General features: G+C 44.4%; 2 protein-coding genes across 16 annotated transcripts in view; one reads left to right on the top strand and one right to left on the bottom strand.

The window, feature by feature from the left end:
- KDM6A (lysine demethylase 6A) overlaps window positions 1-9925 on the bottom strand; it is a 151929-nt gene extending 142004 nt beyond the window's left edge. For 7 of the 15 annotated variants that reach the window (XR_004238548.1, XR_004238551.1, XR_004238550.1 and 4 more), the window contains exons 1-2: window positions 9621-9925; window positions 9353-9416 (exon numbers count right to left, since the gene is read on the bottom strand). Coding sequence is in view for 7 of the 15 variants with exons in the window: in XM_032100976.1 (XP_031956867.1) it covers window positions 9353-9416; window positions 9621-9778 (222 nt within the window). In the remaining 8 variants the exon portion in view is untranslated. The remainder of the gene's footprint in view (window positions 1-9352; window positions 9417-9620) is intronic. The other 8 variants (XR_004238553.1, XM_032100975.1, XM_032100977.1 and 5 more) reach the window with 3 other exon arrangements.
- Window positions 9926-11047: 1122 nt separating this feature from the next.
- Window positions 11048-18961, top strand: part of FUNDC1 (FUN14 domain containing 1) — a 46070-nt gene continuing 38156 nt past the window's right edge. Inside the window, exon 1 of the mRNA XM_032100984.1 lies at window positions 11048-11182. Within this exon, the coding sequence (XP_031956875.1) occupies window positions 11134-11182 (49 nt within the window). The 5' untranslated portion in view covers window positions 11048-11133. The remainder of the gene's footprint in view (window positions 11183-18961) is intronic.

The raw sequence follows: 18961 nt of genomic DNA, 5'->3' as shown, positions 1-18961 counted from the left end.
AAAGACCTGAATCCGAGGAAGACAATGCCCACCACTAGTTCCATACACACAAAGCAGGTTACTCTGTGCTAGGAGGCAGTTAGTTTTGCCAAGAATGATTTGCCCTTGGTGAATCTGTGCCACCTTTTCCCAATCATGTGATTCATCCGACTTGTGACAGCCCCCAGGAGGATTCGTACCATAACTTTCCCTGGGACCGAAGTAAGACTGATGAGCTGATAATTTAGTGCATTCTTGTTTAAACCCTTCTGGAAGATGGGGCAACATGAGCCTTTTCCCAGTGTTCTGGAACATTCCCCAATCCCCATGACTTCTCAAAGATTATGGAGAGCAGCCTCCCAACAGTATCCAGCCAGCTCTCTTAACACCCTCAGATGGCTAATTTGTAGGGGTCAAGTTCCTGTAATAGTTCACACACACCAATAATTCCTTCACTGACAGTAGGTCTGCACATGGAACTGGATTTTTGTTCCCAAGGTCTGGGGCCCAAGAGTGCTGGTAAAGAGAGAAGTGAAAGAAGTGCAGAAAACCTCTGGCTTTTTAGCATTGTTGGCAACTGATTCACCTCTCCTGTTTAACAGACGGCCAGCATTTTCCTCTGTTTGCGCTCGTTGTTTATAATCCTGAAAAATCCTTTCCTGTAGTTTTTGACATCTCCAGCCACTTTCAAGTCCAGCTGAGCTTTTACTTTTCTAACTGCACTTCTGCACGCTCTGGCAATGCCCTTGTAGTTCTCAGTGGGTATTTGCTCATTTTTCCATCCCTGGTACACTCCTCTTTTGGTTTTAAGCAGCCTCAGGAGCTTGCAGTTAAGTCAAGAGGATCTCTTACTCCACCTACTTCCCTTCCATTTAAAGGGGATGGACTGGTTTCATGCTTCCAGAAGAGAGTTCTGCAAGAACTCCCAGCACTCACTAGCTCCTTTATCCTCCATGGAAGCCTCCCATGGAATCCCTCCCAACTCAGCTCTGAGCAACCAGAAACTAGCTCTTCGAGTTTCTAAAACCTCTTAGTACTAACCTTCAATAGTGGTTATTTAAAACTAGTGAGTTTTCTATTTTTACGAGGTTATTTTTGATCTGAAACAGTTCTCCAGCCTGGTCCATCCCACAGACCAAAAGATGGTTTCACTGAAAGATATGAGAAGCAACAGAGAATACTTAAAATTCTGTTACCTAGAAGAAAAATACCTAAAAATAAAGTCTTAACTTCAATTCATCATTCTACTCTGTACTCCTGTGCAGGTAAGTTTTCAAATTGTAAGATAATGAAAACACTGCTTAAACAGAAAGTTAAAATGGACTAGAGTGGAAACAACAGAAGAATTCCGACAAAAAAAATACATCTCTTGGCTCTGTTCTAAAAGCTGTTGCAATGAATCTCTTGTCTAATGCTACAAACAATATTCTGAAATTGTTCAGAATTTTAAATTCTCAAAACGGAAGCAGAAATTTAATGAAAAGCACATTCACAATTCAGTCTGCTTTAGACTAATAACCAATCAATATTGAGAAGTGAATCATAATCCTCAAATGCCACTGTGAGGAAAGGAAATTACTTAAAGCCATTTTAACAAACAACAATTAATTTAACAACTTACCACAAAAGAAATTCATATGCAGACATACAGTGTTCTATTTGTAATTCATCACACACTTTTAGTCACTCTCTTTACGAAACTGTAAATGAGCTCTTAATTCTACATCTTAATTAAATAAGCTTCTGCCATGAACGCTACACATAGCAAATCCAAGAACCATAAAGGAAGGTAATTCGTCAATACAGCTCTGATGGTGACCCATGCATCCTCTCACACTCCAAAATAAAAGTACCTGATAAATAACATTCTTCAACTCCCAAATATGCTTAATGGGGGTTTTGTTCATTAACATGGTATTTTATGTACATAAGGAATACCTTCCTATGATTCTTTAAATAGAAAGAATAGTATTCAGTATCAAGAATAATACCTGAACCACAGAGAAACTTTGACAAACAGAGGCTCATTTTTAGAAATGTACAGTTCAACAAACTTTGTAATGGCCACAAGCAAACTATCAAATGGCCCAATCTACTTGTGAGGGTATCAGCAGAACTCATCTTGAAAACAAGCTTTGAACAGACCCACATTTAACCAGGCCAGTCTTGTAAAGAGCCCGTCCACAGAGGAATTACTCTACTATGGCTATTTCTTTAGTCTGCTTATCCATAAAGCGGAAACATGTAATAAATATTTAAGTATTTTCTCTTGCTTTACTGAACTTCCTTCATCCAACAAACTCAGATTAAACTATATTAAACACAATTCCTTTCTTTCTTCACACCAAAAACGTTCTGCAAGGTACTAAGGTTACCCTCTTATATGCACCTATACAAATCCTGGCAGCCTTCGCAGAGCTCCATACAAGACTCACTTATTTCAATTGTCTGGTTTTAACTACAAATAAGCATTCTGCAAGATTAACATTGCTAACATTTTCTACAAAAAGTCAACTGGTCTCTATATGACACATCAAGTTTAATAAGCATCACTTCAATGTTTAATTGTGAAAACAAATTACTCAAACCTTAGGCTTCAAGTACCACAGCTGCAGGACTTCACCAAAAGGAGTTAAAACAAAAAAGTAACTTACGTGAGTTTTTAATGTAAAATACAAGGCAGGTGTGACACTAAAGGACTGAAGCTGCATCCGTGTACCTATCTGCATTCAGGATCAGCAGGACAATGGTTCGCCTCCTAGAATTACCTGATCCAATACTAAAACCTGCCACCCATCTCAGTGCTGCACTCACCTCACACTCACAGCCCATCCCTTAATTCATTTCTGCTGAAGCTCATCCAGGCCCTTTAAGCAGTAACTAGTTTTTACACAGGTATTTAAGTATTCTCCAAGTACAAATATACACATTTCCTTCCCTTTCAGACTGTTGAGGATAGAGCAAAATCACTCCCATTATCCAAAAATTTTACTAGGTGAGGACCAAGAAGAACTACTTTTGTTCTGTAATCTGAGAATGACCTTAAGTTTAACTGATGAATCTGTAAGGCTGGAAACCAGAACTTAATTTCTTGACAGAACCTAAGTTTGCCTAATTGTCAGTGGGATAAAGAAAAACAGTGGGCCATCGCATATAATTATGGTACTGGAAAGTCTTGTGACAAGTGTTAATCAGGAAAAAGTCACTTTATAGCCATAAACATTTTCCATGACACTCTTCAATTTCGTATCGTCTCACTAATATAATGAAAACAAATGTTTCTACACGCACCAAGTTATCCAAGCATGAAACATCTACTCTTTTCTAAAACGGTGTAACAGACATATGGCATAGCTTTTAGAAGATGCTTTCAACACTTACTTCAGATGGTATCAACATTTGCAGATAGTTTTACCTCTATAATTACCAAGTCCACTCAACCCACTACGGTGAACAAACAGCTATGCAGGCTGGCAAGAGGCACAGATCCATGCTGAAAGCACACCTGAATAATACCATGCACGGACAAAGCTTTACTCTGTCTATTCCTTCTTCACACACTGTATTTGGATTCACCCAGAGAGAAATTTGAAAGCTAGAGGCCATGGTTATCGCGACGCACAAAAGGATCAATGGTTAAATTACTGGAATGGAATGAAAACAGTTGTGTCCCACACTTGCCACAGTTTTTCTTCACACTTTCGAAATTTAAATAATTTATCAGAACTTCTCTTCCTCGGCTGCTAAAATACAGCACTATTTCCCTCTCTACTCCATCCTGAACCACTGCCCACCTTGGCTGTTTGATTATTAAAGTCTGTAGGGCATGAATTACCTTAACTTGATGAACATGTACCACTTAGAAAAATGGACCACTTCAGCCTTCAGACTGGTAGAGCAATACTTAAAAGCTATAATATGTAACATGCAATCAACAAAAAAAAAATTCTTACATTATATTCCCTATTAATAGTCTCTTGATAGTGAATATAAAGCTTGCTGAAATGCAAATGCCAACACACCAAGTGCCCTGCAATCCTAACTACATCTCTACAAAAGCACGTTGTCTGTGGACATGAGATCCATCCTTCTCTCTTCATTAACACATTAAAATGACAAGTGCAATGTTTCTGACTTCATCAATTTTCTTGCCTTCAAAAAGTAGTACCAACACTGTACTTTACACTTAAAGAACAGTCAAAACATTCAGGGATATATGTTTAGAGCAATAAAATCCCACTATTTTAAGAAAAAAAAAAGCCTCGAACACTAGTTGTGAAAGTATCAAAACATGCTAAGCATTTCATACTTACAGTACTGTGTAATGTCCATTTGAAACAAAGCTGGTTTTAACACCAGATGAAGTACAAATACTGCAAATCTATAACCAAGTTTAAAGTACCAGGATACACAACCATTACATACACTATGGCTGTAATTACCAAGTACAAACATGGTACAACCATGAACTACAGAACGTGTCACCCATTACACCTTAACTGGATCCTAAAAAGCTGCACCCTATTAACACAAAGGCCAAACTGCATACAAAAAAACCATTGATCTTTCAAAAATCTATGTATGGCTCAGTTAAAATTCTCCAATAAACACACTTTAAAAAGTGACACCTTCAAAAAAGGCTAGGAAACCGGTTCCACCCATGACACAATTTACAAAATTTTTATCCAAGTTCAACTTGCTCCACAGGACAGACAGTACAGTAGACAATAAACAATAGGGAATGTACAATATATTAAAAAAAAACCAACAAACCAAACATAAAGGAACAACTCAAACATAAATTTACAGAAATTAAGAGAGGCTGCCCACTTCCTGGAATGCCTTACAAATGTCTCCTGGTACCAATTCCCAGTTTCTCAATTCCCAGTACTGCCATTATGTAAGGCAAACACTCTTAATTCTTTTTCAAGCAATATTTCTTTGTTTTGATGAAAATAAATCAAGCCAAAATGTTTCCAAAGTTATTAAAAAAGAAACAAAACCACTTTACTACACTGAGACTAACCTGCTAAAATGTTTTCCTGCATAATTATTTTTCAAGCCATTTGTTATAAATGAAACTGAGAATATTTAATTATGGATTAGTAGGAAATTAACATTAACGTCAACACCAAAAGGACAAAGTCAACATATACAAATTCACACTGTCCAAAACTACTTTTAAACAAGCAATACCTACAATTGTAAGAAAAATGAAAGAATATTGTCACTGTGCACTAAATTTGTAAGCTTCATAAAAGCACAGATAAGCACATTGTTAATTTTGTCAACACATGTGGCCTTTACACAAAGGAAATACCATTTTAAAAATCAGCTGGAAAACAAAAGGGCCGCAAAACCAAGAGAGGTAACACAGACTAAAACATGGCTTATTGTGTGGAACTACTTCATCTCTCTAAATCGACTTCAACATCAATACTTTTAAATGGAAATATGCTTCAGATTTTGTCCACAGGATATGACAAACTGATTAAACTCAATGAATAGGAATTAACAAGCATCTTATACCCAATAATACATCGGACCAGCTACATCAACCCACATCTGTATAGATGCCAATTACAGCTTATGAAACGATGGTTTGTCACTGCAATCAAGTCAACTTTGGCTAAACACTGGAAACATAATCAAAAACAAAAAAAAAAAAAAAGGAAGAAAGAAAATGAAGGAAGAAAGAGAAAGGAAATGCTTTGCAATTCGCTTCCAATACAATGGATATCCTCGCCCTCCCCCCCCCCCAAGTAATCTTTAAGCTTCACCTCCTGCCAGAATGCCTTCCTGGGAGAAAGAGACATCAAGACAGCAGCAGGGTTTTTGTTTTGGGCTTTTTTTACTCTTCACGTTAATGTTCTTGTCAACTACGGAAGCGTAACAGTGGGCACTTTCTCCTACACAAGACTGACTACGTTGGGTTTCCAGCATTTCAACCAGTTTGAAAGGTGATCTCTCAATTTCCCTCCCCTCTTCCCCAAAACCACACTAACTGCAAACTGTGATTTTCAAGCTCCTTTTTTCTGCAAAATAAACAAAATTTTTGGCAACAGAAAATTCCATTCCTTTGTCACACATACTCACAGCATGTACACCATTACAGGAAAGTTTCTTTGGCTTATCACGTATCCAGTACATGGGGCAACATTACAATATTCCTGATCCTTAATATATACCTTCAATAATTCATAACATTGTATAGAACTCATGTCTTATCTTCCCTTTGGATTTGCTACACCCAGCAGCAGGGCTCAGCTTAGTTCACAATACTACAGCCCATACATCCTACAAAGCAAAACTGCCAAAAAGGGGGGACTGCAGACCTGGAGCATGAATAGAACCCACAATGAAATTAAAGCTCTAGACACAAAGCTTCCTCCATCCCTCAAAAAGATCGCAGTTTTCTTAAATCCTGTCAGGGTGTGGCTTCATTAAACCAAACTTCCTACTGCAAAGGCCTCCTGCAATCCCCTCCAAGCCGATGCACACCTCAGTGAACCCCACCAAAAATAAGTAGTGTCTTCTTGCACCCAGGCACCAAATTTAAGCCCACAGACTCCTGCTGCACAAGTACCCAGGCAGGGAACAGAGCTGTTCCCCAAACACTTACAACCCAGGGCATCCCATCAGTCTCCCCAGACAGGTACCCTGCTCCTGCCACCTCAACCACAGGTAACCAGGGAGTGCTGCCAGGCCCCACGGAGCACTCACTGCTACAGCCTGGAAGCCTCTGGAAAAGGTTCAATAGCGGGTGTGCTCCTCTTGCATCGAGGGGAGCACTGATAAATTTCTGCCTTTGTGATGGATTCCTCTCGAAACATGACTCAATGGTTTTCCTTACCTGCTACGTTTGCACATAAATCTCACACAGTAACGCGCTGCCTTGTAGATTCTTAAATCAGTCAGTCAGGATTTCATAATTATGGAGTCTAGGGTCTTTGTTAGCTGTTGTTGCTCCATGCACAAAAGGAAACATTTTGTTGCTATCACTGCAAAACCGATTAATTAACTGCACGTATATTCGGACGCAGTTTCTACAATAAAAATAACTGCTACATTGAATTAAAGTGGTCTGCTAGATTAATTGTTCTAAAGCTTTCAATAGATCATAAATTGCATGAAGCTTCAAACACACAGAAAAGGAATGAAGCAGAAAATACCTTAAAAATAGCAACTTAACGGTAACAGAAACACAAGCACGTTCCCTCAAAGTAAAAAGCACAAACAAAACCGAAACTGGTTCAAGCCAAGAAATTCCTCTTAACATCTCTGCACCGAGCAGTAACGTTTTAATCCCTCCACTTCCTTAAATAATCTACCTTTCTCAAAAACAAGTTTTACAAAGAACATGCTTTGTGAGTTACTGTGCAATTCATAACTGTACAAAACATCATCCAAAAACTGAAGTGAAATAGCAAAATATTTGGTTTGCTAGGGGTTTTTTTTAGTATTCACTGCATGGATTTGCAGCTTAACACAGTAAAAGAACATACAATGGTATTTCTGAAAACGTGTTTTAAAACTATCAAAACGCCCCACAACTTCAGATTGTATATACTAAAATTACAATTGACTGGCATTAAAAAAAAAAGCATTATACATAAGAAAGGCACAAAACTCAACTAATAGGCTGAATTGCTTCTTGCATCACTTAATTTTACAGTACGCAAAATAAAACTTAACCCAGGGATTTTATGCGACACACAATCTAATGAGATACAAAGCTTTTATTTTCTATCTGGCATCCTTAAGCTCTATCCCATACAGGATTCAGTCTAATATTTCCGATAGCCTCAGCAGTATTCACAGAGCAGACATGAGTTCTGGTTCACCAACAGTTAATGTACATTATTTAACTGTTTGACATGTCACTCCCCTACCTTTTTGATTAATGGGAAGAAGTGCTCTTATAAATAACTCTGAAAATAGAAAGAAAACCACGGGACTTTTTTTTTTTTAATATAAGCACAAAGGAAAGTGTACTTGCTTTTCCTTCCATCCCTCCCCCCTCCCCCCACGTCCTGACATTGAGCTTTTCCAATCCTGCCAGAAATAAACACCCAAACACAAGCAAAGGCCTAGGCTATCCAACTCGACATGCTTCGGAGTCAAATCTTCAGATCAACCAAAACCAGCAGCAGAAAAAAAAATTCTCCACGATACAACCCGGGCACAACAATGGGATGAGCAGTGTCAAACGACAGGCTACTGACAGGAACAAGCCAGGAAGCAGGAACCAGAGGAGCACTGTCCCCTTTGCTTCAGCCGTGTAGCATTTTAAAAACAGTTCCACTTATTCTGTTACCCGAATGTTTCCCTGGCGTTTGGTGTTTAAGCACAGCTGGCAGACACTCGGCCCGCACAGCCTTTGTCAGCAGCTCACGGATGGGCAGCAGAACGTGCTACAGGTTGATAAGGTGGGCACCGCCTCTGCAAAGCAGCAGGAAAGCGCCCAGAAAGAACTTGGGATGCGCAGGAGAGTTTCCCTCAGCCTTCACCGGGGGCTCCACGCTCCCCATACTCGCTCCCGGTGTTTGTTTCGTGTTTACCTCCCCCCCCTTCTCTTTCTCCTCCCTGTCCGGCCATCTTGGGCCGACAGGAGCAGCCATTACTTAACTAAATGACAGGGCCAACAACTTTCCACAGAGACAAACACCTCTCTCCAGACACCGGGCAGGGCAGCCGCAGCCCGCGGGACGCCCCGCTGCCTGTCAAGCCGGGACGGCGGGCGGGACGCGGGGCTCGGCGAGGACCGAGCACGCTAGACGGAGGCAGCGGGGCCCGCAGAGTAAACAAGTCACTCTGACGGGCTCCTACAGCCGCTCAGCGCCGCGCCCGCCCCGGCCCGGACCCCGCGCTCCCTGCGGGCTCCGGCCCCGGCTCCGCTCCCGGCGGCTGGGGGCGAAAACCACGAGGGAGGGTCCGGGGAGCGGCAACGTCAGCAGCGCCGAGCGCGCCCTCCCTCCCTCGCTCTCCCCCGCTGCCGCCGCCTCCTCCTCCTCGTCCTCCGCCTTCCACCCCCCCCCCCCCGCCCCCGGTCCCCCTCCCCCGGCCCGTCCGCTCCCGGCCCCGGGCTCCGCCACTTTCCCGTCCTGGGGCTGGACAGGCACTCGCATGGCCACGCTCCCCTCGTCCCGCTCGGGGAGAATGGTGGGGGGCGTTAAAAGGAAAGGGGCAAAGGAGGCAGCAACGCGCAAAGACCCCGCGGAGGTGGCGGTGCCCCTCGCACACCCCTTGCACACACTCACCGTGCGGGCCCGGGGGTCCCGAGGGAAGGGGCGGCGGGGCCGCCTCGCTCCCCATCCCCCGTTTCTCTCCCCCCTCCCCCCCATCCCCGCTCCACATCCACCCTCGCGCTTACCTTTAACAGCAAGGCCTTCGTTCTGGCGCCATCTTCATGAAGCCTCAGAAATCCGAAGAGCCGGCTGCAAGGAGGGGAGCGGGCGGGAGGGAGGGGAGAGAGAGGCACCGGCGTTAGCGAGAGTCAGCGCGGCGGGCGGGCGAGGGCAGAGCGCGGCCCGGGAGCGGCGGCGCACGGGGAGCCGCGGGCAGGGGAGCGGGGGGACACGGAGGGAGCGCGGGCCGAGCCGGGACACGGAGGCGGCCGGGGCGCAGTGGGGAGCGGGTACCTGTCGAGGCCGGATAGGGCTTCTCTCTCCTGGGCTGTCAAGCTGGCGAAGTCCTCCTCGCTCTGGCCGCTCGCTTTCCCCGCCGCCATTTTCTTTTCCTCATCACCGAAAGGAGCAGCAGAGGCGGCGGCGGCGAGCGACACTCCGCACGATTTCATGGAAACGCAGCGTAATTAACTCGCGGATCGCACCCCCCCCTCCCTGCGCGCCCCCAACACCCCCCAGCGCCGGGCGGGGCGGGGTGCCCGACACACACACACACCACAACTTTTATTACAACAACAACAGCCGGCAGGGAGGGGGAGGGAGGGAGGGGAGGGGAGGGGAGGGGAGAGGGAGGGAGGGAGGCGGGGGGAAGCCCCGCTGCTCGGAGGAGGGAGGGAGGGAGGGAAGGAGGGGGGAGGGAGCCCCAGCGCTGGAGACTCGGGGGAGGAGGAGGAGGAGGTGGCGGCTGCGGATGGCGGCGGAGCGGTGTTTACATCGCCGCTCGCCGCCAGCGGCGCGGGGAGCCGGGGTGTCGGGGAGCCGGGGGAACCCTCCTCGCCCGCCCCGCGGCTCGGGGTGTGTTTTGCCGCCCGTACAAACTTCCCCGGAGCCGCTGCCCAAAGTTGTTGTAATTGTGTCACACCGCGGACCCCGCGCGCCGCCACCGCGACCCCCCCGTCCCGCCCCGCCCGCCCGCGTCCGTGCAGCCAATCAGCGCCGCCGCCGCGCCCCACGTGACCTTTGTTGACTTACGTCAGTCATTGCGCTCCGCCGCCGCTGCGCTCCGGTTTGGTTGGCCCTCGCTGCCCGCCTCCCCCGCCGGCCTCACGCCATTGGTCGGTAGGTGAGCAAGGGGGTGGGGTTTCGGAGAGCCACCGTTTGTGATAGGTCAAGGGGGCCGTCAGTCACACAAGCTTTTCGATTAGCGAGCACCAGCAGGCTGGAATGCGCCTTTAAAACGGGACGGGGGGGGGGGGGGGGGGGGGGGGGAGATGTCGGGAGTGGCGGGCGCTGGGGTGGGAGGAGGAGGAACGAAGGAGGGCTGCGCTCACGGGTGGAGTTGCGTAACGGGGGCTCCGGGCTGGAGGAGTGGACGCCGCTGAGGAAGGTGCCATGTCCCACCGGCGGGAGGCAGTAGGCACCCTCATACCCCCCCCCACCCCCTCGCCCTGCCTCGGGCGTGGCGCTCTTGGCGCAAGCGGAAAATAAAGGCTTCCCCGAGCGGGGACAGGGCAGAATGGGGCTGCGAGGGGGGATGCCTGGACGGCGGGTAACGCTCATGCGGAAGGGCGGGGGCTACCCCCGCCGTTGGTTTCGCCCACGCGCCCCCGCCTCCCCCGGGAGCCCGTGACAGGTGGAGCGGCCCCCGCCGGCGCGCGCGCCCCCGCGGCTGTCACGTGGCGCGGGCCGCCGCGCGCGCTTCGCGTGAGACGCACGGGAAGTCTCGCGATGCCTCGGGGGCCTCAGGGCGTGAGGGTGGGGAAGGCCCGGCCCGGCCCCGGCTGGAGCGGTGGGAAAATCGCGAAGGATGGAAATGGCAACACCTGGGAATTTGCGCTTCTGGAGACGCCTCGTGTGTGAGTAAAGCTCTGAATTTCTTCAGGCGCGGAAAGGAAAGGGGGTTTGCTGCTTGTTTCCCCCGCTTCATATGGCTTAGCGCTGCTCCAGCCCGACTTGCAGATGAAGCGTTACCTGAGCATCATACAATGCCTTTAGGGACCTAAAAGATCGTCTCATTCCAATCCCCTGCCGTGGACAGGGACACTTTCCCCTAGACCAGGTTGCTCAGAGTCCCATCCAACCTGGTACTGAACACTTCCAGGGATGGGACATCCGCGCCTGTTCCTGTGCCTCCACCCCATCCTTGGGTTCCTTGATTCCTCCACTCTTCCCAACTCAACCTGGAGCCCGGGACCACGTTTCGCTTTAGAGTACTACACAGCCAGGAGGCTTTAGGGTTTTTTATGGAAGATGTTTGCAAATCATTCGATCTTGGCTCTGCTGTGGTGTGTACGGGGAGGTGAGTCCTGCTTCAGGTGTGTGAGGGCACAGCTCATCCCCATTTTGCTGGGAAATGGATTAGAACAGCCTTCTGTAACAGCACTGCATCACTTTTCTGGTGCCTGGCTGAAGCTTCATGTCTGGGTTGGCTTTTCCCATTTGAATTTCTTGTTTGATGATTGCCAGGTGCTCTAAAGCAAAAGTAAAGCCATTAGCTGCCTTTGGGAATCAGGTCAACAAGGTAAAAGAGCCGCCTATGCAGGGGCTGCTGCCGCTTGCTGGTTCTCCTTTAATTGCTACTCTCCAATCGTGTGCTTATGACACTGAAGCATATTTCTGCCTCTCTAAGTGTTAAACTAACACGTGTCAGTGATGTTTTTCAGGTGGATCCTCACATGTTTTTTGATCCTGATGGTGCAGAGACCTTGCCAGGATTGGAGACCTGGTCAAGACAAAGTCTTAAAATAATGCAAATGAAGACTCATAGTAGTGTGTCCATGCTCCTCTTAAAAGCAGACTTGTAGTGTAGCTCTCCTTTCTGATGCAAATCCCGAAAGAACAGAAAAAAAACCACCTGAGTTTGATGATGTTGCATTTCTTCATAAAACAGCAGCCAGTTTAAGAGTATTGGTGTAAGAGACAGGCATTTGTGTTTAAAGGACTTACAAGTTTGGAGTCCAGATAAAGACCAAGTTATTTTTGGTTCTGGGAATGGGCAATGGTCTGCTAATAGTGGAAAAAGAGCTATGATCAAACATCTGTGTTCGTCTCTATTCTCCATGGCTTCTCTGTCATGGATTTGCTCAGCAGAGTTTCCTCAGGTGCCCAAATCAGTGCCAAGAGCCTGACTGGTTGGGAATGTGCCATAAATACAGGATTTCAATGTAGATTGTTTTTGAGGATCTTGACTCCCAGGTGTAAAGTTTTCATTTTGCAGTATCCTGAGTATAAATCAGCAGAAAGGAAAGTAGGCAAAACCATTTCTCAGTGGAAGGAAGCATTTCTCTTGCTAAACTACTGGGCAAATCAGGAAGCTGTAGAAGCAGAGTCCTTGTCCAGCTGAAACTTGTGTGTACCTGAAGTCACAACAACTGAGTTACTTCCCAAGTACTGTCAGTGCCACTCTTAGTCCCATATACCCTGCCTAAATTGATACGATTGAATTTCCAGGTGCCTTTATTCATTCGTTTGTTTGTTTATTTCTTTGCTGTCACTTCCAAGTCAGGTTGCAAATTGGAAGGAGCAGTAGATCAGTCCCTGTTGGATACGATTGAAATCTCATAGTCTTCTGTAATCCAGACATACTTTGTAGTCCCCTGCAGCAAGCTTCATCCCTGGTAAAACAATGGTGCTTGAAGCTGGGTATATCAATTCAAACTGGGTTTTTATTCCTGCTTTTTGAAGTTCCGGGCAGCTGCAAGCCTTGACCTGTTAAGCAAGTGAGGGCAGTGGTCATCTCCTTACCCAAGAAGCTCAGGAGCCACATGTGATCTCTACTGACACTGCTGTTTAACAAAGGATTTTGAGGTGTGGAGTCAACGTTATGCTCCCAATAGCTCAGGAGACCTCTGACTATGAGGCAAATCCTTTTGCAGTAGAGCAGGCAAAATGTGATGAGACAATCTTTGATTCATGTGACAAGGTGCACATAGTGAAAAGACAGCAAAGAGAAAAGCAGGCTGACCTACAGAACCCACAGGATGCTATTTTGTGTCCTACAAACATAAATCTAACACTTGCATTGTTGCCATCTAGCCAAATTTTAGTTGACCTGCCTGAAATACATGGCTATTTGGCATGTAAGGGAAAGCGGCATAAACTAGTAAAGCCTGGCAATAGTTAGTCAGGGAGAAAGCAGTTTCATTAACCTTTTTATTTTTCTGCATTTGTTTTCCCTACTGTTGTTTTCTTCATTTACTCTGAGGTAAAAGAAGAAAAGCTTAAATTACTAAACTGTTTTCTTGATATTTGGAACAAAAATTCCTGTGGTGCTTCATTTTTGTACTTTAGCAGTGGCTTCTCTACTGTCCAGAGGTTCATAGTAAAATGACCTGCAATTTTCATGTTCCCTGTACTACCCACATTAAAGTTCTGATGAGTGTTGTGTGATGTTTTATGTTTTGACAGCATATGGTGGTCAAGAAAGTGGGGAAGCTGATCTAAACTCCAAGGTTTTGGGATGTTTTGTTTGGGGTTTTTTCCCCCCCCCACAAAAAAAAAGGCAAATGCTTTTGCTAGCAATAAGGAAAATCAATACACGGGTAGGAGAATTATTGAAAATAGGAAAAAAGTCATCCTGATACTGTTTCACTATGTTGATGAAAAAATTGCTCTTTAATCTCAGAAATACTTTACTAACTTTTGGTAGTAAGGGGAGTAAAAGTGAACTGGTCTAGGAAATGCCTTGTTATAAAAAAAAAAAATACTTGTTTTTTATAATGAAAGTTTTAAAAACAAGGCTAAATGCTTTGGGTATTGACCTTAATTATTATTGTACTGTCTTGCTTGAATCATGTAGGCATTTTTGTCTATTGCCCTCTGTGTCCTTGGTTAGCACGACTTTAAAACCTGGGTTGTCTTTGAAAGGCTTAATGCTGGAATTCATTTGGGATTTAATTCATGGTCATAAGAAGTCCATGCAGTCACCAGGTAAGCAGTAATGTCCATTCCTGTGCAGCAACATGTCAGCAATTCATTCTACTACATGGAAAAGCACGAATTTGTATCATGACCTTAACTGTATCCTGAGCTGTTTTCATGAAATTCAGAAAGCAGCGGGTTTTTGGGTTTTCTGTAGATTTGCTGTGTAGGAGACCAGTTCTCTGCATGCCAGCATGAACAGTGACTGTTTGCTGAAGCTCTACCAGTAGAAGAAACGACTGCTAGAAGAGCTCTATCCTATTTTTGCAGTATATAGATCTATGTTATACTGACAGTTTCTGCTGACGTGGAGAAATAAATAATGTGAAAAATTATACTTGTCCAGGAAGTCATTCCTTTACAGTGCTTCTGTTGGTAGATTCTTGGATCTTCTTTTCAATTGTGCCTGTGCCTCCCACCTCCAGCACTTTTGGTTGTGTCTTTGGTGTGTTTTCCAAAAGTGGAAATGTTTTCATTTGTGGTTGTAGTTTCAGCAAGTAAGTAGGTGAATGTCTGCCCTCCCTGTAGGTAGGAACTGGATGTGGCAGCTTATGACTTGCCACCTTCCAGAGAAATCACGTGTTTGACAGGAAATTATCCTGAAGGATCTCTGGATCTCTGCTCTTCCAAAACAGTCTAGAGAAACTGAGATTTCTTGCATTTGTTTCTATGCAGGAATTTGATTGTGTCTGTTGAGAAGATGATAAAAGACTGTGCTTGTATTTGTCTTCAGATTGACGGTTGTAACTTAATAGAATTTGCCAAATGCTGTAGAGAAGAGGTGGTTTTATGTGTATTGACTTAACATTAGTTGCTGAGCTGATACCTTTGTAGCCTACTGGTTTTCTGGCTTGGAAGTAAAAAAACAAGTAAATCACATTTCTAAACCAGCTCTGAGCAAAATTATGCAGGTTTTTGTGTAAACATTTGAAAAGATCCAATCCTGATGCTCGGCAAACCAGGTGAATGGATAACTTTTGTGAATCCTGGGACAGAATCCATTATTATCCAAAACACTTTATTATCTGGTATTTTTGTTTTTCTCCTAGAGCAGAGGATGTCACATGCTCTTACTGGATTTAATTTAGTGTTTCATATTCAAATCTTTTTGAGAAAGTATCTGGGAATTACTTACTTTAACAGCCTCAGCTGTTTAAATGCTGCTTTTTTAATACTTTTGTGGATGTCTAAAAGGACAAAATCTTCAATTACTAATCTAAAACACTATTTTGGTTGTAGTCTCTCTTTTGTGTCCATTTCCTATATCAGCCACTTTTTAAATCAGGTATTTTGCACAGGTGATGGTGGATACTAAATCTTGCACTGGTGCACAGATGAGAGTTTTAAGGGTGCAAACAGCAGAAGCAGCTTTGGGACATTGGGTGTGGCAGAGTCAAAGCCTTGGCTCAAGAAGCTCCATCTTGCACTTACTAAACACAAACCATGACAATTCTCCATCCTTGTCTAAGCACAGTTCAGGATTCCCTTGCAGCAATGGGTGAGTCAGGGCATTTCAAATGAAATAAAACATCATGCTTAAATCTGAAGACTTAGTTGCTATAGGACAACTCTCTTATATTTTTGAATGTTCCCAAAATGAGGTGGCATCCTGTTAACTCAATGTATAGGACACAACTGAGGACGAAGCAGGGTTGTACTCAAAGCATGAAAATGTGTTCATTGTATGTAACTGGGAAACACCAAACTGAAATTTGCTTTTTTTTTTTTGCTTTCTGTTTTTTATTTTTTTAAGTTTGTTACTATCAAGAGGCAGATTATGTTTAGAATTTCTCTAGGGGTTTGTGCTCCGCTGTGTGTTCTGTATGTCACTAAGAGTTGGATCAGGCCTCTCACAGAGCTAGACCACCAGGATGGTGTGAGGAAGATGAGTAGTTTCTACAATCAGCTTGACATTCATAAAACCAAAAGCTAACCCTGCCTTTAAGTACATTTTTTGTTGCTTCCCCCTTCAGCTGCACTTCAGTGAGACAGGAACTCCCTAGGAATGGCTGGGAGAATTTCCCATCTTACAGTTTCTCAAGATACGGTTTGGTTTCTGTTTGGAAGTTTGCAGCTGTGTATTTGTACAAATACACTCAGTGCTACTGAAGTTAGTTTGTGGGTTCTTCTCTAACGGTGTTTTGGTTTGGCTTCTTGTCTGTAAATGAGTCCTGTGGTGGTTTACTCCTGTGAGGAAAGTTAAAACAGTGTTTTTCTCCATGGATATATAATCCCAAACTGAAAGCTGAGTGAGAAGAAGGAAATTGCCATTGGTCTCAATGGGACAAAAGTTTCTTGGGAAATGGGGCAGCAAAGGGAAGCTTCACTGAGAATCTGCAATGTTTTCCAAAGCCTTGATATCCTTAACTTGATTCTTTTTCTGCCACTAATGGATACACAAAATTTCACTGTAAATTGTGAATTCTATTCTTCATATAACAAAATAGTTGTCCAGTGGCTTCTTAGTATCAGTGAGAAGAAAGTTTCTCTGATATTCCTTCCTCTCAGTCAAAAATATCCACATCCTTTGATGAATTCAGATACTTACATGTAGTTAATCGAAGTTACTGGAGTCTGGACTAGAGACCATGAAAGTAATGATGCAATTGGCACTATTTTTAAGACATAAAAGTTTGAAAGTGCATGGATGCATTTCTTCCCAAGGGTAATCTATATAAAAAAGGACCAGGATATAATCTTAAGAAATTTACATTGCTCCTGTTCAGGTTATAGTTGTTTCTTATACAAAAAAGAGGACAAATGTGTGATTTTTAAATACTTTTGTTGTCGATCATGTAATTGGGGTTTTTTTAGTAAGTGATTGGTTTTGTTTTTATTACATATTCCTTCAGTGCAGGCACATTTCTAGTGAATAATCCCACCATCCCAAGGACCTGAACCTGCAGGTTCTGGAATACCTTCTGAAGAGACTTTCTGCTCAGTCAAGAAAAAGTCCCACATCTAATGGGTCACTCCAGATAAGATTACAAAATTCAAATGCTTATCAGAGTTCCTTTATTCAGGAAATTGGGCAAGACACAGGATTTCTTGCAAATTCAGTGTTGTTCCTGGTTTCTGTTACATCAACGCATGCTAAACAAGACACCCTGCACTATTCATGCTTCTGTCTCTCTGAAAACATAACGGAATACAATATATATGATTAGTGAAGAACAACACAGCTACTGTTAAGCCACTTTTATGAATCAACTGAATTTTTTCATATCTCTGCAGGGTTATTAATTTAGCAATGTAAGTGCTTCTTGTCAGTGGTCTGCAAAAAACACATGGGAAATAGGAGGATCGCAGTTTCTATCCTCCCAGGTGGAGTGGTTTGGTTCCAAACCCTGCCAGGGGTGGGTCATTTGGTGCTGTACAAGAAGGGGAGATCCCAGCAGCAGCTGCTTAGTGCCCAGCAATGGGACAGGAGGAATGGGCAGAAACTGAGGCCCAGGAAGTTCCACCTGGACATGAGGAAGAATTTCTTTCCTGTGCAGTGACCGAGCACTGAACAGATTGCCCAGAGAGGGTGTGGAGTCTCCCTCACTCTGGACACAATCCTGTGCCGTGTGCTCCGATGCAGGATGACCCTGCTTGACCAGGGAGGTGGGACCAGGTGACCCATGGTGGTCCCCTCCAGCCTGACCCATCCTGTGATTCTGTGAATGAAGAGGAGAGGAGAGAGGAAAGTGTATAAGGTTTGACCACTGGTTGAACAGAGACCTTTTCTTTAGCCGACTTCTTGACCAGTCACTTATTCCAGCTCTTCTCTCTGTCCTTGCAGTTTTCTACTAAATGTGTAGAACATGAATGTTCTGTTAAAATGACAGTGTCTGGCAAAAAGCAGAAATGATCACATGGTTTGGGGTTGGTTTGGTTTTTTCCCCCAGTCTTGGCCAAACAAATGACTGTGTCAGCACTTTGTCAAAAATGAAACAGCTGGGTAACCAAAATGATGGTGCCTCAGAAGGGGTCACATGGCATCGATTTGGGAAAGGCAACCCCTGCTTCTGACAGAGTCCCCTCCCAGCCACTGTTACCAACCCTGTGCCATCCCTCAGCAATACTGATTTAACTGCTTGCAAACCATGCTGGAAACTGGGGCAAAGTCATTGTAACAACCTCGATTAAAAAAAGTTAAACAAACCAGCCTCCACCCCCACCCCCCCCCCCCCCCAAAAAAAAAAAAAAAACCAAACCAACCAACCAAAAAACCTCACAACACATAAAACCCTAGAAATTTCCAGAGGGGAGGTGGAAGCCACTTCCAGACAACTTTTATCGTCATTATTCCTGTGCAATATTGTGTGACACACTGAAAAATATTTAAGAATAACATCAATTTAATGTGAAATTAAATGCCAGAACGGATGATACAGTGGTTGCATTATTGAGTAGCATACTGAATTCAATTAAATCTTGTCTTGTTAATAAATCTTGCATCATTGCTGACAGCTGCTGTGAAGAATCCTGAGATTGTTTTGTAAGGACATTCAGCCTGTTCCTAGCAGTGCCTGAGGAGCTGGTGGACGACTGCCCAGCACAGTAAAATGATTGCATCTTGTGAGGTTGACTGCAGATTGCTATCACAGTAATAAAAACCAAGTTAAAAATTAAAAAAACCTGGTACCCTAGAAGCTTATGAGCCATAGAAATGACCTACTACTAACTCCTTACTACCTCTGAGTAATTCTTTATTAGGTTGCCAGTTAGAT

Source organism: Corvus moneduloides, chromosome 2 (assembly GCF_009650955.1).
Source record: "Corvus moneduloides isolate bCorMon1 chromosome 2, bCorMon1.pri, whole genome shotgun sequence".
Taxonomy (NCBI): Eukaryota; Metazoa; Chordata; class Aves; order Passeriformes; family Corvidae; genus Corvus; species Corvus moneduloides.
This window is presented reverse-complemented; position numbering and strand designations above follow the sequence as displayed.